Source organism: Aythya marila, assembly GCF_965140915.1.
Source record: "Aythya marila genome assembly, chromosome: 25".
NCBI classification, from domain to species: Eukaryota; Metazoa; Chordata; class Aves; order Anseriformes; family Anatidae; genus Aythya; species Aythya marila.
Window position 1 is genome coordinate 1,258,401 of NC_139066.1, and position 21,539 is coordinate 1,279,939.

At 62.8% G+C, this 21,539-nt stretch overlaps 2 protein-coding genes across 3 annotated transcripts; both read left to right on the top strand.

Annotated features, from left to right (window-relative positions):
- Positions 1-233: 233 nt before the first annotated feature.
- KIF18B (kinesin family member 18B) lies at positions 234-11,570 on the top strand. Of its 2 annotated transcripts, XM_082779306.1 has the most exons (16): positions 234-345; positions 792-1,143; positions 2,734-2,891; positions 3,377-3,481; positions 3,739-3,849; positions 5,391-5,588; positions 5,823-5,999; positions 6,347-6,421; positions 6,615-6,727; positions 7,039-7,159; positions 7,413-7,528; positions 8,339-8,535; positions 9,318-9,888; positions 10,587-10,682; positions 10,859-10,950; positions 11,167-11,570. In XM_082779306.1, the coding sequence occupies exons 2-16, from the start codon at positions 828-830 to the stop codon at positions 11,277-11,279; spliced, it is 2,559 nt and encodes an 852-aa protein (XP_082635432.1). In that variant the 5' UTR covers positions 234-345; positions 792-827; the 3' UTR covers positions 11,280-11,570. The 2 variants fall into 2 exon arrangements, with proteins under 2 accessions (XP_082635432.1, XP_082635433.1); XM_082779307.1 differs by lacking the exon at positions 10,587-10,682.
- A 3,120-nt stretch (positions 11,571-14,690) lies between these two features.
- On the top strand, positions 14,691-18,875 carry GFAP (glial fibrillary acidic protein; the record flags this gene model as incomplete). The annotated part of the gene is made up of 9 exons (XM_082779319.1): positions 14,691-15,154; positions 15,758-15,818; positions 16,022-16,117; positions 16,215-16,376; positions 17,045-17,170; positions 17,363-17,583; positions 17,757-17,800; positions 18,385-18,470; positions 18,834-18,875. 9 exons carry the CDS (start codon positions 14,691-14,693, stop codon positions 18,873-18,875), a joined length of 1,302 nt encoding a protein of 433 aa, XP_082635445.1.
- Between the last annotated feature and the right edge of the window lie 2,664 nt (positions 18,876-21,539).

Sequence of the window (21,539 nt, forward strand, 5' to 3'; positions counted from 1 at the left end):
GCACGTGGTGCGGGGGAGCCAATGGGAGGCGGCGGAGCGAGCGGCCAATCAGGAGGGCGGGCGGGGGTTGCCGGGTGGTTTGAACGCGGAGGGGCGGAAGTGGCGGGGGCGGGGGCCGTGTGTGGGGCCGGGGGCTCACAGCGGGGCTGGGGGCACCCAACGGGGCGGTGCGGGGCCCCAAAGGGTCTGTACAGAGCCCCAAGGAGGGCTGTGGGGCCCCGAGGGGTCGTCATAAGGCACAAAGGAGCGGGGATAGGGCCCCAAGGAGGGGCTGTAGGGCACAAAAGGGGTCGGTGTAGGGCGCGGAGCCATAAGGCCTAGAGGCGCCGCTGTAACTCCTAAAGGGTAAGTCTGGGGCCCGGGGGTCGGTATCGTGCCCTAAGAGGTCAGTACGGGGCTCGGGGGGGGCTATAGGGCCCTGAGGGGTTGGCATAGGGCCCGGTGAGGGGCTGTAGGGCCCCACAGGGGGCCATACGTACATACATGTGTTTGTGTTCCGGCCCTATAGGGCCTGAAGGGGTCAGCATTAGGGCCCAAAGCAGGGGTGGGGGTTTGGGGGTCACAGGGCACCTGGAGGGGGTTTGGAAGGGCCCTGGAGGGAGGGGACAGGGGATGGGAGGGGCAGACCCCATAGGGCCCTTGGGGGGGGTTAGGCCCCAGCTGTGTGAACGGGGGCACCGGGGGAGGGGTGGCACTGGTGGGGAGGAATTTGGGGAGGTGGGAGCTGGGGCTGCTGTGTGGGGGTCCCCCCACTCAGTCTTTGCCCCGGGGCTGACCCCTTTCCCCCGCAGCGTGTGGCCCCCCCGGGCTGTGTCCTGCCCGGCCCCATGGCGCTGGGACCCCCGCCCGAGGAGGGCACCGTGGCAGTGGTGGTGCGCGTGCGGCCCCCAAACCCCTGCGAGCGGGAGGGGGCTGCGCACGCCGTGCTGCACGTCGTCGACCAGCACATCCTCGTCTTCGACCCCGAGGAGCCCAGCGGCCCCCCCGGCACCGCGCTGCCCGGCCGCGGGGCCAAGCACCGGGGCAAGGACCTGAAGTTCGTCTTCGACCGGGTTTTCGGGGAGGGGGCCACGCAGGAGGAGGTGTTCCAGCACACCACGCGGCAGGTGTTGGACGGCGTCCTCAATGGCTACAACTGCTCCGGTAAGGCCCAGCCAGCGCCTCCACCCCGTGTGATGCCACCTGGGTGGGCTCAGCAGGGCCAGGATGCAGCCCTCGTGCTGCCGGTCACCATGTGGGGACGTCCCCAAGGGGGCAGGTGGCTGCTGCTCTCTTCTCACACCTGAGTTTTTTGGGGCTAATGGGATAGCCCAAGCAGTGGCGATGAGCTGGGGGTGGTTGGAGGTGTGGACTTGGGTGTTCCTGGCACAAAAGTGTTGAGTGGACTCCTCAGGTCAAGGAGGATAAAACAAACTTGAGGTGTAGTGGGAGATGGTTTGTGGAGGGCGGGGGTTGGGTGCTGCTGGTGGCTGGAGTAAGCTGTGGACACAGCGAGCCACGTGCTGCGTGGCTGACAGGAGCTGTGTGACCAAGGGATGGCTGTGCTGCTATGGGGGGCAGCAGCCAGGGCTCTGGGCCCTTTTGGGGCCACAGCCAGCAGAGCTGTGAGGGCCACGATGGGGCTCAGCACTGTAGGAGATGCGATATGTCCGAGGGAAAAGGGCGCTGCTATAGGCAATGAGATCGGGCAGGCATTTCCCAGGTGTTTGTGGCATTTTGGGGGCAGACAGCCTGTGCTGGGGCTGGGACAGCAGCAGGAGGTGGAGCGGACTCACAGTGCAAAGGCTGCTTTGGTTTTGCCATCCTTTCCCATCCCAAAAGGCTGCGATGGGCAGAGCCCTCACCCCCCAGCGGTGCTTGGGGGGCACCCGCTGAGCGTCAGAGCAGGAGCCCAGGTGAGGCGCCCGCGTGTCGGGGCTCTGGGGGGGCTGCCGTGCCCCCTGCACGTCTCCCAGGCTGGCAGCACATAACGACCGGCTCTGCAAGCTCCTCGCCCGACGCTGCGGATCCTCGTGCGGTTCGCGGGCTGTCAGAGGAGCGGCGTAACGAGCATGTCACTGCTGCCAGGCAGGCGCCGAGCGGGAGACGGCCGCTCTCCTGTCTCATCATGCGCCGGGCTGGGCAGCGGGACCGGAGGATGCTATTCCTGGCTCCCCGGCGAGCTGCTGAAGGCTGCCTCTGTCACCGTGCCCACCTGGCAGGCATGTCTCGCGTCTCTCTCTGCATAAAACAAAGCCCGGATCCTCAAATGAGGCGCTCACAAAGTGTCGCTAATGGGGTAGAAGGGCTGAGGCTCTCTAGATTAGTGTGGCCTGCTCTGATGTTAATGCTTCAGAAATGGTGTTGAAAGACCGGGGTTAAAAATGAGATGAATTGCAAGGTCGGGAAAAAGAAACACCTTCCAGCGAGAGGCAGGGAGCTGGGGCTGCTCAGCTTGTTAAAGGGAGGGTTAAAGGGTGACTCGAGTATGGCCTCAAAGTGTCTAAATGGGTGACGGTTTGGGGACTCGTTCTGTCTTTATCTGCTAAATTAGAGATGCTGACAGCTGAAACTAGGAAGAAATTGCACTAGAGGATAGTGCAGGCAGTGCTGAGGATAATTAACTATTGAACCGCTCTGCCTGGTCTCTCCGAAGGCAGGGAGTGACCCCAGCCCTGCTGCAGGGGCTGCTGCAGGAACGTTGCGCGGCTCCTGGTAACGACAGCTTCCAACGTCTGCCCTTCCTCTTCCCAGTGTTTGCTTACGGGGCGACGGGAGCGGGGAAAACCTACACCATGCTGGGCTCGGAGCAGAGCCCCGGCATCATGTACCTCACCATGGTGGAGCTGTACAAGAGGATCGAAGCCAGAAAGGACGAGAAGAGCTGCGAGGTGCTCGTCTCCTACCAGGAGGTACGCCGTGCCCGTACTGCGTCCCCTCCTGCCTCCGAGGCTCCCCTGCTACCAGGCAGGGCTGGCGCAGACCCCCAAGTGCCCCCGGGGCCCAGAGAGCTGCTGGAACCAGGCTCACCTGAGCAGCTGGGTGAACTGGTGCTGCTGGTTCCTCCCTGCCTCTCCCCCACCTGGAGCCCGGGAAGTTTCTCTTGCTCGCCGACACGCCGCGCTGCCTGCGGTCTGCATAGCAATCTGCTCCTCCCGGCTCTGAGGGCTGCAGGGGAGCGCTGGCACGGTGACTTGCAAGCAAAGCCCTCGAGAGCCGTCCCCTGCATTTAGAGCACCCTCGGCTGCTCCGTGTCAGGCCTGGGAAGTGGCCTGCAGGGTGTTGCAGTGGGGGGGGCACGTCTGATCGGGTCGGGTGTGATCCTGATGCTTGGAGCTTCTCTCTGCTCGCTGCTGGGGGAGCAGAGCTCAGCCTCACTGCAGGCTCCCCCCTCCAGGTCTACAACGAGCAGATTCACGACCTGCTGGAGCCCAAGGGCCCCTTGGCGATCCGGGAGGACCCAGAGAAAGGAGTCGTGGTCCAGGGCCTCTCCTTCCATCAGGTGGGTGTAAAAGATGGGCACAGGTTCTGAGCGGTGCTGCGGCTAAACCAATTCTGGAAACAAACATAGGGAAGGCAGGGGCTGTGCTTTCTGTGCAGCTCCTAGCAGCAAACATGACCCCGAGCTGAAGCGAACCCCGCAGAGCAGTGGGTTGCCTTTCATCTGAGCCGTTGCCATTGCTCGATGTCAGGTTGTCTCAGTGCCTGTGTAGGGGGCGCCCAGCCTGCTGATCCCTGCCTCTCTGTGTTCTCCTCCAGCCCAAATCGGCAGAGCAGCTCCTGGAGATGTTGGCCAACGGCAACAAAAACCGGACGCAGCACCCCACAGACGCCAACGCCACCTCCTCCCGCTCGCACGCCGTGTTCCAGGTGAGGGCTGCTGGCTGAGCAGGCTTTGTGCTGAGCGGGAGATAGGAGGCAAGCCCAGCAGGGTCGTTATCGCTGCTCCTGGTGAATTGCAGGGAAAATCAACACGGCTGTGGCTCTGAGAAGAGGGGACACGGGGCTGGGCAGGCCTCTTAGCCTGCTCCTCACTGGGACAGAGTGTACTGGTCGTGCTGGTGGCTGCACCCCCCAGCCAGCAGTCCCAGCAGGCCCAGCTTGGTGTTACACCCCCCAGGGGCTGAAAACCCACTTGCTGCTTTGGACTATAGCAGGCTGAGTGTGCAAGCTGCAGGCAGATGTACCCAAACCTGACCTAGAGCAAGGGGGGGACCTGCCTTGGGGCTGTGCCTCCCTGCAGGTACGGGGGCAGGCGCGTTTTCTGCCCCGTCATCCCCCTCGGCTCTGAGCCAGGAGTTCTGTTCCCTGCTCTGTAAGTTTGCTCCTGGTTCCTTGGTGCTCTCCCGCACAAACCTGCCGCTTGATTTCAATTCCAGCCAGGCCCTCCCCTGAATTAGCAGGGCCGTCACGGCTGCGTGGGGAGACTGAGGACTCTGACTGTAATTTCAGTGTGAACCTGGTGCCTTGCCCGTGGCTGCTTGCAGGGGAAGTCCAGGTGTCTGGATGGCTTCCCAGCCGGCTCCCCAGCTGGGCACGGCGGTGGGCGCTGGACTCCTGCCTGCTGCGAATCCATTAGTGGCACTGGAAGGCTGCCCTCCCGCTGCCAGCTCTGCCTCCCGGCAGCTGGAGCAGGGGCCGTGGAGGAGCTGGGCTCTGCGTGAGGATGCACGACTGGTTGCCATCAGTGGCACCTCCAGCGTGGACGTCTCTTGGCCCGTGGCAGGCAGCTGGGCAGGGGGGCGAGCAGCCTGCTGAGGATGTTACGGGGTGGTGGGAGAGGTGTCTGCTGCTCCTGGGGGATCTCTAGGCCTGCAGAAGGGGAAGCTGTGGAGCAGCGCTGCAGTCTCAGTGGCTGAGTTCTGCCTTGCCCACGTAAGCCAGGACCTGGGCTCAGCACTGAGAACCCTGCCTGAATGCTCCCAGGGGCTGCAAGGCTGTGCCTGGGGGCTCGCAGCCCCTGTCAGCTTTGGGTTTCCCAGCATGTACCATGGTGATCATCTCCCAGCATCCTTCTGGAGGCAAAATCCACGGCCAGATTTGGGGCAGAGGCTGAGATGCTGCGAGCATTTCCCGGGTGGCACCAGGGCTCCCCGTTGGCTGTGTCCTTTGGGGACCCGACCAGCTGTGCGCTGCTCACACACATGGAAATGCCGATCACTTCCCATAGCTCTGTCAATCCCTGTTGGATCCCTCCTGTGGCTTTGCTACCCAGGCCATCAGAGAGTCTTGGCTTGTCTTCTCAGTGTGCTGGGATCCTCTTTGAACCCTGCCCCATCTCCTGGCCTTTGTAATCCATTTCACCATCCTTTTATACATGCTGACACCTTGTCCTACGGGTGAAGCTGCCTCCAGCTGGTAGCTTCACCTGCCCTGTTGAGCTGCAGCCTCGCGGATCTCTTTCTTCACAGATCTACGTGAAGCAGCAGGACCGTGTTGTCGGCCTCGCTCAGGACCTGCAAGTAGCCAAGATGAGCCTGATCGACCTGGCAGGCTCAGAGCGAGCTTCGGTCACCAACACCCGGGGCGAACGGCTCCGGGAAGGTGCCAATATCAACCGCTCGCTGCTGGCCCTCATCAACGTCATCAACGCGCTGGCTGACGCAAAGGTAAGGCTGTTCCCTGCATGGCCCCACTGGGCTATGGCTCTGCAGGGCAGGTGGGTGCGAGGGGGGTCCTCGAGTGCCGGGGCTGATGGCTCTGCTGCTGTGGTGGGGCTGGCAGCCTGGGCTGGGCTGTGAAAGGTGCAGTGGGATGAGCGTGGCCGTGCCCTTGTGGTGCGGGACTTGGGGCTGAGCACGCAGGTCCCAAAAGCTGAGCAGCCCCTTGATCTCTCGGTGCAGAGCAAGAAGACCCACATCCCGTACCGGGACAGCAAGCTGACGCGCCTGCTGAAGGACTCCATCGGAGGGAACTGCCGCACCATCATGATTGCTGCCGTGAGCCCCTCCGCGCTGGCCTACGAGGACACCTACAACACGCTCAAGTACGCCAACCGGGCCAAGGAGATCAAGCTGTCGGTGAGGACCTCGTGACCTGCTGTGGTTTGGGGAGCTGCTGGGGGTGGGTGGGAAGGAGCTGGGTTTTGCAACGTGCCCTGGTCCCTGGGGTAGGTTAGGAGGTGTCTCCGTGCTCCAGCATCCAGCCACGGGGGCTGCTCCAGGCAGGATGAGGCTGAGGACGCTGAGTGCCTGGTCTTGTGATAAAGCCCCTCAGCCTAGAGCCCAGGGCTCGTGGCTGGCACAGCAGGTCCCTGAGCACTGGTGGTGCCCACTGCAGCCACTCGGGAGCAGGCTTTGCTCCAGCTCTGGTTGAGGGGTGTGTGCTGCCCAGTGCTTTAACCTCCCACTCGTCCCTGTCTCTGCAGCTGAAGAGCAACGTCCTCAGCCTCGACTGCCACATCAGTAAATACGCCGTGATCTGCGAGCAGCTGAAAGCAGAGGTGAGGTGCTGGCAAGGAGGGGGGCACTGTCCTTAGCCGTGGTTTGCTTGGGACGTGCGCCTCTGAGCTCTGTGGTCCTCTCTGAGCTGTGTGGCAGTGCTGCCCACTGGGAAAGTGGCGTCAGCTTCTCGGGGAGCTCTGAGCTCCCTGGGCTCACAGAGCCAGCTGTGCAGCAGCTGATCCCTCCCTGCAGGTGGCAGATCTGCGGGCGAAGCTCCGTGCCTATGAGGACACCGCCCGGGACGCAGAGAAGCAGCCACCAGCACCGCTGGCTGCCCCTAGCTCGAGCCCAGCAGGGTTGCCCAGGTGAGGCAAGGAATTGGGGCAGAGCTGCTGGGTCCTGGCATCCCCTGTGCCAAGTAGGGCTGCACAGCTCCAGAGCTGGTCACAGCCCAGGTGTCATCCCAGGAGCTTCTTCCACCAGCGTGTGTCGTCATCCTGACCACGCTGAGGTGTAGTTACAGGCCTGAGGGACCACAGCGTGCAAGCTCCAAGGGAAGCTGTCCTGCAAAGGCCGTGTCTTGTCCTGGTTGATCCATGCCCAAACTTCTTAGTCAAACGTGATGGTTTTCTCAATGGATCTTCTGGCTCAGTGACTTTCTCTCTGACTGCTGTAGGTTGGAGGAAGCTGTCCCAAAGATGTGCTCAGCCCTGGGTGTTCAAGGGATGAGCGACGGAGGGCAGCAGGAGCTGGGAGCTGGACAGGCTGCTCAGCCACAGCTGGAACGGGAGGAGGAGGTGAGAGAAGGGGATTGCAGCACGTGAGGGCTTGGCACAACAAGCTGGGGGCTCAGACACACTTGGGGTACAGCTGGCGTGCTTGGAGAAGGCAGGAGCTCAGCTGGGCTGTGGGGTCCTGGCTCAGCGTGAGCTGCAAGTTGCTAGCAAAACCCCGTAACTTCCCACATAACAGTTTGTGGGGGTCAGACTCAGTTGAGATATGAACTAATCTTGGGCTAGAGAAGTTCTCATTTCTGGATGACTGCTCCAGGCTCCAGAGGAAACTCCTCCCAGGAGTCCCAGAGCAACTGATGGGACAGATCTCCAGCCGGGAATGAGGAAACCAAGCTGCCTTCCGCAGAGTTTGTCCAGCAGCCAGACAGAAACGTGAGTGTCCTTGTGCTGCCCCCACGTGCCCCTTCCTGCCTGCGGGTGCTGTTTCCCACACAGGATGTGTTGTCCACCCTCCTGCTGCATGCAGCCCCCCCAGGGACAGCCCACACGGCTGCAGGAGCAGGTCTCTGCTTGCAGACACTGCCGTGTGTGAAGGAACAGATTTAGCTCCCAGGGATCTAATCCCGTGGGATGATCTCCTGGAAATGCCATTTCCATGGACAGAGGGAGGTTTCCAGGCACAGCAGCTGCAGGAGCCTTAAGTGCAAATTGTCAGTCCTGAAATTACCTCTGCAAAGTCTTTTTTTCCTGCCTTGGCTCCCCAAGGTCCTGCCCTGGCAGGGCTCCCGCGGCACCATCTGCTGATGTCTCTGCCCCAAGCATCTTGGCAGAACGAACCTCTCTAGAAAGGTCTCTTGAGGGAGGCTGGCCTCAGCGTGTGCCTGGATCTCTGTCTGCCTCTATCTGAGCTAACGAGTGCCTGAAGCCTGGCAGAAAGGGCACGGGTGCCGTTGTGTTCCTTGTAACCACCAGGTGAACGTGCACCTTGCGGCTCCGGTCCTCCGCTAGATTTACAGTTTCGGTACCTCACAGCCTCAAAGTTTGCCCATCTTTGCCCAAACCTGTACTAATGGGTTCTGCCCCGCCTCGAGCAGGTCCCTGAGGTGATGCTGGTGGTGCTGAGCCTCTGGTCTGAGTGAGGCTGACCCAAGCTCAGCTGTGAATTGCTTCTTGGGTCTGGATGCAGAGGGGTTGCCTTGGGCCGGGTCCATTCACCTGACACCGTGTCCCTCTCTGTGCCAGGCTCGTGGCTGCTATCCTGAGTGTTGCCCGAAAGCAGTATTCCCTCCTGAAGGCTGCCAACCTCCTAACTCCTGACATGGTCTCTGAATTCGAGGAACTGGAGCGCCTGGTGCACCAGGAGGCTGGTGCAAGCCTGGAGCAAGCCCCGCTGCCGAACGGACCCACAGATGCCCAGGGGGCACAGCAGGGCTGTGACAGTAAGGATTTGGGACAGTTGGTGCTGTCCCCGCTCCCGTTCCTCGGGGCACAGCATGTGCTGGAGGGGTGCTTTGGAGGAGATGCTTGTGGGAGGGTGCAGCTCCCAGCCGTGGGCACAGGCCGAGAGCTGAGTTTCCTCCTGACACGGTGCCTGGCGGGGAACTCCGAGAGCAGCTCCCAGCCCTGCTGCCGAGCGTTTCAGGCCAGCCAGCATCTCTGGCAGCCCGGGGCACGGTAGGAGCAGTGAGCAGCACTTGTCCTGGGGGAGTTCAGCATGTGTGCACGAGTCAGCTTAAACGTGAGCGATATTTCTGTCCACGAGACTAAAGCAGCAGCTCGGATTCTCATCTTTTCTAGTCTTGTTTACTCCTTGGTACGTTTGCCCAAGTCAGCCCAGCTGCAGTCTCCCAGCTGACAGCCTGTGTCTGAGCAGCGCTGAGCTCTTCCTCCACACCCTCAGTGCCACGGCAGGAACCCAGCAGTGAAGCTGTGGACTCTGCAGACCCCATTTCTTAGGGACAGACGGGGCACTGCCACGGGGCATTTGCTTTGGAACCAGTCCGGTGCCTGTAGTTTGATGAGACATCGGGCTTTACGCTGCCTCTCCCTCTGGGTTTTGTGTGAGCACGGTTTGGTGGCAAAACCTGCTGGCAAACTGCTGCTGTTGGGCTCACAGCTAGGGCTGGGCAGGCACCTCGGAGCTGTGCCGGGGACAGAAGGAGGTGCTGGGGATGCCTGGGACCTGCTGCGGGCAGGGCTGACTCTCGCTTCTCTCCTTTAGCCATGGCAGCAGCCACCACGCCTGCTGCTGAGCCCGGCGTCCCCTTGACCAGGGCAGCTCTGCGGCGCTTGCAGCAGCTTGTTCCGCTCTCCAGTCCCACGCTGGCAGCTCCTGGCCTGGCGAGGAAGAGGAGGAGATCTGAGATGAGCAGTGCTTCCAGGCTGGAAACTCCCCACAGCCTCAAAACGCAGGCGAAGCGTCAGAGGAAATCCTCCCCGCCGGGCCTACGGAAGGGCTTCAGGAGAGAAGCGGAGGCTCCCGAGGCGATGCAGAGCCCGCGCACACCCTGCTTCAAAGAGGCCAAATCCTCCCAGCTGCTGCGGAGTTGCACCCCCAAAATCTGCCCGCTGACAGTCACCAAAAGACGCGTGCCCCTGATGACATCGGCTGCCCAGAACTGCTGCACCCCGACTGTCCTGGCTGCCCGTGACCTGAACAGGACTTTTGACCTCTCCGAGGACATCGTTTCACCTGACGTGGCCAAGCCAGACACCTTCAACCTGCCCGAATTCCCTGGCTGGGAGAATGCCCAGTGCCTCTTAAACAAGCAGGGTGGCCCCTTCGTGCCCAGGTTAGTGCTGCTGTGCCCAGGCTCGTGGATGGGCTGCCTGCATGGCTGGGGATTTCCCCCTCCCTGATCTTGCTTTCTGAGTTAACTGCACCACAGAGCCTTTGTGGATCCCTGCAGCTGGGCTAGGAGGGGAGATAGAGCAGAAAACAGGCTGCAAGCAGTGGGCTGAGCCTGTGCATGAATGGCTTGCTCAGGCAGAAGAAGTATTCCAAAGAATCTATTCCTCCTTTTCCTTTTTCCCTTTGGACTGGGAGAAGTATCCTCCAGGTGGCTTCTTGAGCCCGAAGTACTTCTTGGGAAGCAGGTGGGGCAGTGCCTCTACCTAAGGAGAGGTTGGGGTGAGGAGCGGGGCTGTGCAGCATTGCCTTGATTGCCAGTGCTTCTGCTGAACTGGGTGGCCGGCTGGGAAGAGGTCGTGATGCCTGAGGTAACGTGGGAGACCTGAGGGAACATTTCCTGCAGAGGGCAGCTGGGGAAACTGAGGCACAGGGGATGGTGCGACCATGAGTGTCTCGGGGAGCAGTGGTGGGGCAGCTGCTGCCTCCTCCTGTGCCGATCTTTTGAGGTTTTAACTGTGTTTGAACCATTTCCCCTGGGGCTGCAAACTGGGCTGCTGTCCTGCTTGTGTGTGGCTTCTGCTCCCAGCAAGGCGGTCAGGTCAGGCCCCCCAGTGCTGACCCTCTCCTCCCTGGCTGCAGGGCCTCCGTCCCGGTGTTCGCCGCGAGGGGCTCCTCCATCCCCAAGCCCTCCTCTGTCTCCAAAGCATCTGCGCGGAAGCGGAGGCGAGCGGTGAGGTGAGACAATAGATGGGGGCCAGGAGCGCTCTGCGAGGGCTGGGGGCTGCTCCCCTTGGGGGCTTGGAGCCCCCTCCTTGCCTGCGGCCAGATGGGGAGGACGGGGGCCAGCCAGGTTTGCCCTGAGCCTGGCATTTAAGACGGCCCTCCCTTTGTGTCCCCTTTTTCTTTCACAGCACCACTTCGTGCTCGCTGGGCGGGCTCCAGAGCAGAATTGGCCAGCTCTCCAGCAGCAGCCAGAGGTCGGCGCAGCCCCCGAGCATCCCAGGTGAGCCCCCCACCCAGCCAGGCACCCCTCTTGTGAAGTTCAGCCTGCTGGGGGCAATATAATTTATATTCCCTGGGGGAAGGGCACGGGGTGCTTGCAGTAGGTTGTAAAGGGGGACAGAGCTGGCAGTGCTGGGATCTCCTTCAGGAGGGGGCCTGGCTTTCAGGTTTTGCCCCAGAGCTGCCTCATCGCCTCGTCTCCTGTTTCTCTCCTCAGAGCATCCTCGGCGTGGTCTCGGCTGGAAGAGCAAGCACAGCACCAAGGAGCTGACAGCGCGCGGCAGCGCCTCCACTGCCCCCATACTGCCAGCCCCAAAACTCCTGTGCTGATGGCTCCCAGTATGGCCCAGTCCTCTCCTGGGGGCCCAAACCCAGCTGCCAAACTTCTTCCTCTGGGCCCCATCATCTCCTTCCTCGCAGAAGGGCCACCTCCCCTGCCACCCTCCAGCTCCCCCCACTGGGGGGGTCCCAGCTGCCTCCTGCCTCGCGCCTGCTCTCCCCGGGCACAGCGCCGCGTATTTTTGTAGCAGATGGATTATTGCTGTTCCCTCTCAGCCCCTCTCTACTCCGCGCCGGGGTGTCGAGTGCTAACAGATGGGTGATGCTAAGAACTAACACGCTTTTAATAAATCTTTAAGCTTAAAACCAGAGGGGCGCGGGGAGACGTGTGGCTGCTTCTTCTTGCCTCCGCCTCACGCAGGGAGCAGTGGTTGGGTTTTGGCTCCTTCCGAAGTGGCCCTGGAAAAGGCTCTGGCCCCCAGGGGCAGGCTCCCTGTGGCTTCCCCCTTCGGCCCCAAGGCTTCAGCCCCATCTCCCATCCCTGCAGGGGAGGTGCCGGGGGGGGGGGGGCAGGCCCCTGCTCTGGGCTTTGGTGTGGGGATGGGTGGGGGGCAGCTTCTTGCCCCGTCCTTCCTGCCACTTCGAGTGCTTTCAGGGGCGTTTCTGCCTTGTCTTCCCCCTGCTGAAGCTCCAGCCCTGGCTCCTGCTGGGTCCCTCACTCCTGCTGCTGCTGCAACCCCAGCTCTGGGGCAGAACTCAGAGCATCGCCCCTGCAGCTGTCCCCCGTGCCCTGTCCTACTTCCCCACCCTGCCACGACACTGCTGGGCCCTGTGACGCACCCCGGTGCCTGCTCCAGCTCCTTGGGGCCACCGGCAGTGGTGAGGGCCCCGGCAGAGGTCACAGAAGCCGCGTGGGCTCTGGGCCAGGCGGCTGCGTTTAACCTGCGGCCCTCGCCCTGCTCCAGCAGCACCGTCCTGCGCAGGCTGCTCCCCGTGGGGACCGGGGTCACTGGCTCCTCCTGCCCTACTTTGCTCGCTGGCTGGCAGCCGCAGCTCTCGCCTTTGTCTTCTCGGAGGCTGGAAGCTTCTAATTAAAACTTCCAGCCCGCTCTGAGTTCGTTCCCCTCTTAATGAGAGGAACGGGGAGGCGGGGGGAGAGCCCAGATCTGCATCCCTGCAGCGCTGGGAGTGACAGCTTTCCGCAAGAGGCAGCAGCGCTTTGATCCCGGCTGCGTAGGAGCTGGGAGAAAATAAATCTCCGGGGAACCGAGTGGGGGCCGGCCGGGCACCCTGCGCTCTCCCAGTGGGTTTGGGAAAGGCTGCAGGGACGCAGAGCCCCCCCCCAATGCATGTCCTCAGGGGGGTCCCTGTTCCAGCTGGCTGGGGACAGCAGGCAGCTCCCGGCACCTATGGGGTGCAGACGTGCACCACAACGGTTCCGTGGGTATAAAACCCATCCTGATACCGGCAGCACCTGACCGAGGATCCTCAGTGTGGGACCAGCATCGGGCTGGGAGCAGGGAGCTGTGGGGTGTTCGGGGCGGTGGTGACAGGAGGCTGTCCCTGAGCGTGCCACCAGTGCCACCGGTGCATCTCCCCAGTCTGCCTGGGACATGGCCCAGTGGGACCTGGCACCGTCCCCACCCGGCGGGCCGGGAGCTTTCCCGGCCATCGGCTGCCACCTAGCTGCCAGCCGCCCAGGCCTGTCCCCACCACTGCAGTGTCCCCAGCCAGCACCCCAGGGACCCGCTGCCTCCGGCCACCCTCGATGCCACCACGTGTCCCTTACATCCCCAGGTCCCCAAAACACTCTCCAGCCCACCCCTTGCACCACAGTCCCCTCCAACACCGGCTTGTCCCCAGGATGTCCCCAAGCCCCGTAACCCCACTTTATGGCCACACCGCAGCAGCTCACAAGGGCTGAGGTCGGCAGTGGCCCTGTGCCCGTCACTGTGGCCTTGAGCCCCGCGTTTCCCGGCAGGGCCGGGCTCGCACAAAGCCCCCTCATTGCCATGCCGGGCCTGCGCCCGCCGGCACACAGAGCCCCTTTCATGCAGCCCTGGCACCCGGCCGCGGGGACTGGTGCGGGGAGAGAGCCCCCCCTCGGCCTTGGCGCACGTGTGAGCACCCCGGCGAGGCCAGTGCAGGGGGTGGCGGCGGGGACAAGGCCGTGCACACGCGTGTGCAGGATCAGGCCCGGGGCTGGGAGCAGGACGCGGTGCCCCGAGCCCCAGCCAGGCCCCAGCGAGGGGCAGGCGCTGCCCAGCGCCCTTACAGCCCCACTGGGCTGGAACGGACTTGGGAGGCTTCAGATGGCTAATTAAAAGCAGCTTTAATTAGCAGCATACCTGCCCTGCCAGGCGTCCCACGGGGTGCCTCAGCCATGGGGAACGGGGCTGTGGCGCCTGGGTGCTCAGCCAGGGCTTGTTCTGGGGGTCAGCACGGGCAGTGTGAGCGTGGACGTGTGTGTGTGTGTGTGTGTGTGCACGGCCGGGTGGGCGTGCACGTGCTTGTGCACACATGTATGTGCACATATGGGGTGGCCATGCACATGTGTCTGCACTGCACTGCACACCACATGCATGTGCTTGGGAGGAGCAATGTGTGTGTGCACTGCTAAGGGCGTGCAACGTGCACGCGTGTTCAGGGAAGCAACACGTGTGTGTCTGTGCATGCTGTTGCACACTCATGTCATGCATGTGTGTAGCTGCATTGCACGTGGTGTGTGTGTACGTATGGGGGAGGACGTGCAAGTGCACCCCTGTGCGTGTGTGCCTGGCCATGGATAGACACGCGTGTGCGTATCTGTAGGTGCACAAGTGAGAGGGAGTTGTGCGTGCATGTGGGTGCCTTTTCATGTCTGTGAGCACATCCGTGTCCTGAAAAGGCTTTCACAGGTGTGCACACGTGGCTGCGTCTTTGTGCGTGTGGGTGTGCATGGACACGTGTGTGTACGAGGATGTGTGTGCAGGTGTGTGTGCGGCTGTGCACCACACACCTCAGCCCACTGAGCACCTGGAGACACAGCTGGGGTCAGTGGCTGTGGGGACAGGACCCAGGGCGCAGGGACACCCCGTGCCCTTGCAGTGAGCACCCTCTGAAACAGCACCCAGCCAGCACCCACGGTGCCCCTGGCACTGCACCAAGCACCAGCGGTGCCCCACGGGTGCCCATGGCCATGGTCCTGCTCTGCCTCCCGCCCCGGGTGCTGGCAGTGCCCATGGGACCGTGGAGTAAACCCTGGGGCGGGGGGGTCTGGGCAGGGGGCCGGAGGCCTTGCCGTGACGCCCGGGCTGTCTGCCAGGGCTCATCCGTCCCTGCCGGGCGCCACAAAGGCTGGCTTTTGTGCTCGCCCTGTGGCTCCTTGGCCCATGGCCAGCGCCGGGGGCGGCTGGCAGGGGTGGGAGCCCCCACACTCCATAAAACGCCCGGGGCCGGGACACATCGTGCCCAGCCCTCAGCATGGAGAGCCAGCGGCTGTCCTCCTACGGCCGCCGCTTCGGCTCGGCCACCTCCGTGCGCCGGGGGCTCCCCGGCAGCCCCCCGGGCCGGCCCCGCATCCTCAGCGCGCAGCCGGGCCTCCGCTGGGCCCCCCGCCCCGGGCCGGGCAGGATGGACTTCTCGCTGGCCGAGGCGCTCAACTCAGAGTTCAGGGAGACGCGCACCAACGAGAAGGTGGAGATGATGGAGCTCAACGACCGCTTCGCCAGCTACATCGAGAAGGTTCGGCTCCTGGAGCAGCAGAACAAGATGCTGGTGCTGGAGCTGAACCAGGCGCGGGACCAGGAGCCCTCGCGCCTGGCCGACGTCTACCAGGAGGAGCTGCGCGACCTGCGGCGCCAAGTGGAGCAGCTGGCCAACGCCAAGGCCCGCGTGGAGATCGAGAGGGACAACCTGGCTGAGGACCTCGGAAATCTTCGGCAGAAGTAAGATGCTGCCCCGCTTGGGGTTGGCCTGGGGACTGGGGCGGTGACTGGGACTGGGGGGGCCACCAAGACCAGGTTGTCCCCAGGGATCAAGGTACCCACTGGGGCTGGTATCAGGGTGGCCACCAGGACCAGGGTGGCTACTGGGATGGTGATCAGAGTTGTCCTGGGGACCAGGGTGGTGACTGGAACTGTGATGGTGACAAGGACCAGGGTGTCCCCAGAAGGGCATTGGGGTGACCTCAGGAGGGGATCAGGCTGTCCCCAGGCTGGTGACAGGGCCGAGAACAGTGACTCCATGGGACACGGGCCGAGCTGGGGGCTGGTAGGGCTCTGGGCACAGGTGGTGGGGATGAGGGCGCAGGGCACGTGCTGGGGATGCAGGGCCAAGATGGTCACGTGCGGGGAGCATGTGTGGCACACGGGGGACACGTGAGGGACACGTGTGTGGCGTGGGAGACATGGGGACAGGGTGGGTGCAGGCAGCACCACGGAGCTGCATGGACCCAAAGGGGGGGTGCCTGTGCCTGAGCTGCAAGCAGCCACTGCGAGTAACGAGGAAAGGTGTCTAACGAGTAACGGTGCCTCTCTGCGACACTGCAGGCTGCAGGAGGAGGTGACCCTGCGACTGGAGGCCGAGAGCACCCTGGCTGCGTACAGGCAGGTGAGGGCAAGGGCTGGATCCTGGCTGCATGCTGCCAGCCCCAGGGCATGAGTGGGGCGGGGCTCAGCCCCCCCCAGCACCGGGGCTCCTGGTGGGACCGGGCAGGGCTGGGATGGGGACAAGCGGGGCTGAGGGGTGTGGGGTGCAGCGCCCCGAGCCCACCCTGGGGACGTTCCTTCCTGTCCTGTTCCTTGTGGTGGCAGGATGTCGATGCCGCCGCCTTGGCTCGCCTCGACCTGGAGCGCCGCGTGGGGTCCCTGCAGGACGAGCTGGCCTTCCTCAGGAAGGTGCATGAGGAGGTAACTCACTGACACCACTGACACCACTGACACCATCACGCCGTGGGGGAACTGGGGAGGGGGAGAGGGCTCTGTGCTGACCCCCGGTGCCCCACAGGAGCTGCGGGAGCTGCAGGAGCAGCTGGCCCGGCACCGCGTGCACGTGGAGGTGGACGCCAGCAAGCCAGACCTGACGGCCGCCCTGCGCGACATCCGCACCCAGTACGAGGCCATGGCCGCCAGCAACATGCAGGAGACCGAGGAGTGGTACAAGTCCAAGGTGCAGGGTGGGACCTGGCTGCCGGGCGGGTGCCGTCCCCCTCCTGGGATGCCACCTTTGCGGGGAGGGGGTCAGCCTCTCCTGGGGCTGGGTGACTCTGCAGGGTGGTGGCACTGGGGGGTTGGCATCCCTGCTGTCCCCACTCGTGTCCCGTGTCTTGGTTTGGGCCCTGGGGGAGCAGGGACATGTCCCCATTGGTGAGTCACAGTCCCTAGAGAGGCATTTGCAGTGACAGGTCCCACGGGCACTGTGTCGTAGGAGCAGGGACGTGTTCCCATTGACATCCCACACCACCATCCCTCCCTCCTGCAAGAGCAGGGACATGTCCCCTGTAACACCTGCCATCAGGGTCAGGTCCCACGTCCACCATCCCACCACCCCAAGGGATCAGGGACATGGCTCTACGAGGTGCCATCAGGATTGTGCCCCACACCCACTGTCCTGTCATCCCATGGTAGCAGGGACATGTCCCCAGTGACACATGGCGCTATCCCACCATCCTGCAGGAGCGGGGACATTCCCCCTTCTCCTGTGTCACCGTGGCCACATCCCTCCTGTGGAAGCAGGGACAGGTCCCCCTGGCATGTGCCACTGGGACCGTGTCCCTCCCGAGGAGCAGAGCAGGGTCATGTCCCCATGCTCCTGCCCCATGGCGTATCCCCCCCCAGTTCACAGACCTGACGGACGCGGCTGCCCGGCACGCGGAGGCCCTGCGTGCGGCCAAGCAGGAGGCCAACGAGTACCGGCGCCAGCTCCAGGCCCTCACCTGCGACCTGGAGGCACTGCGGGGTTCGGTAGGTTCCACAAAGGGGGGGACACAGCCTTGGGCAGGGGCCACCACCATGGGGATGCTGCTGAGGAGCTGTGCTCCGGGCTGGGGGCACGGCCAGTGGTCAGGGGTGGGAGCTGGGTGGGCACTGTGGGGAGCCCCTCGCTCCTGGAAGGAGGTGGGCGCTGAGGGCACCGCATCCCCTGGCGGCCCCCAGAACGAGTCCCTGGAGAGGCAGCTGCGGGAGCTGGAGGAGCGCTACGCGCTGGAGACCGCTGGCTACCAGGACACGGTGGTGCGGCTGGAGGAGGACATCCGCAGCCTGAAGGAGGAGATGGCGCGGCACCTGCAGGAGTACCAGGACCTGCTCAACGTCAAGCTGGCCCTCGACATCGAGATCGCCACCTACCGCAAGCTGCTGGAGGGCGAGGAGAGCAGGTGATGGCAGAGCGGGGCCTCGTCCTGCCCCGAACCATCCCCACGTCCTCCTGGTCCCTCTGGGGGTGGGGAGCAGCCCCCAGCCCTCCTGCCCCAGCCCTGGGCAGAGCGGAGCTGCTGTGTGGGGTGGTGGGGACATGGTACTCTCCCCGACGCCCCCATCGCTCCCACAGGATCACCATCCCCGTGCAGACCTTCTCCAACCTGCAGATCCGAGGTGGGCAGGATGGTGGTGCTGTGAGTGGGGTCTGAGGGCCGGGAGGGCCTGGGGGCTCCTTGGGAGGAGGTGTCATCCTGGCCAGCCCTGCCCCATCCAGAAGGAGTGGGATGTTTTCCTCCAAATCTCAAGGAACGAGGATTCCAGGGTCCTGTCCCTGGCACCAACCTGCTGCCAGGTCCCTGTGCCCCAGGGGACCCCAGGATGGAGGGGAGGAGTGTGCCGTGGCTGCGTCCCCAGGGCCAACCATGCCATCTGTCCCCCCAGGGTCAACCCTGTCGCCAAGGCCAACCACATCCCAAAGCCCAAACGTATTGCCAAGACCGATCCTATCCCCAGTGCCAGCTGTGTCCCCAGGGCCAACCACATTCTGAAGCCAGTCACATCCCCAGTGCAAACCATGTCCCCAGGGTCATCCATGTCCCTGAGGCTGATCACGTCCCCAGGGCTGCTCACTGCCATGGGTTTTTCCACTGGGGTTTTCCAGCCCAACACGTTCCCTTTGGGCCCCTACACTTGTGCATGTGTGGAGGGGCCGCACGCGGGACACTGGGTCACTGCCGTGTCCTGCCCGCGTCCCCCAGAGACCAGTCTGGATGCCAAATCCCTGTCAGAAGCTCACCTGAAGAGGACCATCGTGGTCAAAACTGTGGAGACCAGAGATGGAGAGGTGGGAAGTCCTCATCCATGCCTCCCACGCTGCTTCCCCTCCATCCCCATCTGCCCGCAGGGTGTCCCCAAAGGGAGCTGCTCATCACGCAGGTGGGGCCACCATCCCTCAGCCCCAGGAGCAGCCTGGGCAGGGAGCGGGGCATCCTGGTGCCCTGCCAGCATGGTGCAAGCTGGCTCCAGACCGTGGTGGAGCTGAGCCTGGCAGCTCTCAGACAAAACTATCCTCATCCCTGTCCCCATCCCTGTCCCTGTCCCCGTCCCCGTCCCAGTCCCCAAGCTCGTTCAGAGCCCAGGAAGGCTCAGGAGGGGAGGAGGGCCGGAGCTGGGGTGACGGTGGCTGTCCTTCTCTCTCTGCCTTCAGGTGATCAAGGAGTCCAAGCAGGAGCACAAGGAGGTGGCGTAGGGCGGGCGAGCCGCAGCAGCCACGCTTGTAGCCGTAGCCCCGTAGGTGCCGTCCGATGCTGCGAGGGACCCCGGTGACCGGGCAGGAGCCGTGGGATGAGGTGGGGGTGCTCTGGGGGGCACCTCCCTCCTGCCCACCCTCGCCTCTCCCACTACCCCGGGACCCCCTGGCTGGGGCCGGGCACTGTGTGGGGAAGGGATGGGAGACATGGGGGGAGGTGAGTGGTACTGCGCAGAGTCCGGTCCCACAGCATGGCAGGGCTGGCATTTTGGGGGCCATGCCAAGCGTGCGCCCTGGGTCTCTGGCTCACTGATGTCTGTCGAGGAAGTCCATCCTGTTTCGATCTCTGCATGCCAGTTGGAAAAGGCAATGGTGCAAAGAGCATCTCTCCCTGCATCCCACCCCGCTGCCCACTCTCTGCTCCAGGAGGCCGCCCTGAATCTGCCCCTGTTCCTGGGCCCTGAACATCCTGGGGGGGCTGCAGGGGGCAAGGTACCGGCTGGCCAGGGGCATTTCCCATCCCTGAGCATTGGGTGGGCTTAGCCAAGAGGCACGGGCAGGAGGAAGAGGAGGATGGAGCTGTGCAGGGAAGCCAGGTGCTGCTGGGATGGTGTGAAAGGTGATGGAGTGGGGATAACAAGGGGTGCCTGGGGGCACAGGGGGGTGTGGGGCTGGAGCAGCGATGGGCACAGCAGGCGGGGCGGCCTCATTTGCTTTTCCAGGACACAGAGCCATGGGGCTGTCCCAGCCCCGAGTGGGTGCCCCCACCAAGGTGCCTCCATCACCATGGTGGAGGAAACAGTCCAGAGGAGCTTGTGGCAAGGGGGGACGCATGGCCGTGTGCTTGGCCCCTCACCTGAGGGGTTCCCATGCAGGTGAAAGTGGAGATGAGGGTGAGGGGAGTGAGGACAGAGGGAGGAGGAGAAGGAAGAGGAAGAGGAGAAGGAGGAGGAGGGTGTTGAGGCACCCATGGGTGCTCTCAGAGCAGGAGGTGCCTCCCGTGATCCAGGAGTGCTGGGAGAGGACAGGCAGCCCTCCCTGTCCCAACCAGCTCACAGTACGAGTCCCACCACCGCAGTGCACCGGGGCTGCCCACATCAAGCCCTGGCCACGCAGGAGCCTGAGCCCGGCTCCTGCGTGAGAGGGACTCGGCAGAAATTCCCTGTCCCGAGGCTCCACGTGGCCTTGGCCCCACACGCATCTTCCCTTGCTTCCCCTGCCCAGACCAGCACGTACCACCCAGTTGGGGCCATCACCCAGCCTGGTGCTCACCCACAGCCCCCGTCCCCAACCTTCGATTTAGCCACTACCAGAAGCAAAACCTGCCCCACTGCCACCTAACGTAGGAGCAACCACCCAGCAGCGCTTCTCATACCCCATAAGCCCGTAGGGATGAGCACACGGATGCCACTCCATTGCCATCCGCCTCGCCCCCTTCGTCCCCTGTGTCTCCCAGCTCTGTGAAAATTAACGTCCTAATGTCTGCGGCAGCATGAGATGAGAAATAAAGCTTACACAAGTGCTACTTCTATGGCTGTGCCTCCAAGCTGCCTCTCTGCGCCAGCCCCTGCCCCAGCCGCAGGACAAGCTGCTGGTGCCATGGGTTATTTGGGATTAACCATGGCAGAGGGGCCCTTTGGAAGCCCAAACCTGCTGCTGGCAGCTTCCTTGTTGGGGATGAAGGCTCAGTCCTGAACCCCAGGACATGGCCAATGCATTTAAACGTTTGTGTGTGGTTTGAACACCCACAAGGGCTTGTGGCGTGGTGCAGGAATAACCCCCTAAACCAGCAGTGTGGCAGGAGAGATCCCCTTCTCTAGCGGGAGGGAGGGGAAGTACGGACCTGTTCTGGGGGTCTTCAGCCCCAAACCTGGCCCCTGGGAGGAGCCCTGGGTGTCAGCTGCATCTCTGAGGACCAGTGATTAATTCCTAATGACTTCGTGAAGGGCCGGTGAGGATGGGTTGTGTTGGCAAGCAGCAGAAAATGCTGCGGGTGAGTGGGGATTATACGGGGCATTGGGAATTTGGGAGTCCCAGCCTGGCCCTGGGTGGAAGGATGCGGCCAGTGCATGTAGGCTGGATATAGCCACTGGAGAGGGTGCCATGAGACCCTGCACACCGGGAAAGCAGCCCAGGCTCTGGGCACTGCGGGACCCTCAGTGCTGCCTGGCCACCCAGATAGCCGGTTTCTCCTGAAAAAGAAAGGAAAGCTGAAACCCCCAGGTCACCTCCATGGAAAAAGGACCAGAGATGAGCCCAGCAGAAAAGTCATGCTCCACACTGAGGAGCAAACAAGAGGCCACCTAAACCCTGAAGAGATGCCATCCTCTTTGGAGGACATCTTTTGCAATGCATAAATAATGGCTAATAAAAAGCCAAATATCTCACAGGTCCATGCTGAGTTGGGCAAATTCAAACATCAAACCACTACTACCAAAACCAAAACACAAACAAGAAAATTTCTAAAGATATCCTCTGTTTTCATTTGGATTTTTTTTTTCCTTCAAAATTATAAATGTTTCAACTCAAAATTTTAAAGACAGGTTTGCTCCAGCAAGGATCTCAAACAAACACTGGATGTTTTGAAACGTTGGCAGTCAAAGTTTTCAGCAATGAAAAGAACTAAAAAAAAAAAAAAAAAAAAATCTAAGAAAAGCCAGAATT

What these genes read in the sequence shown, in the direction of transcription:
- KIF18B (XM_082779306.1), top strand. Translation starts at nt 828, where the DNA reads ATGGCGCTGGGACCCCCGCCCGAGGAGGGCACCGTGGCAGTGGTGGTG. An exon ending in TGCTCGTCTCCTACCAGGAG is followed by an intron (nt 2,892 to 3,376) that starts GTACGCCGTGCC and finishes TCCCCCCTCCAG; the next exon opens with GTCTACAACGAGCAGATTCA. An exon ending in AGCTGGAACGGGAGGAGGAG is followed by an intron (nt 7,160 to 7,412) that starts GTGAGAGAAGGG and finishes TGACTGCTCCAG; the next exon opens with GCTCCAGAGGAAACTCCTCC.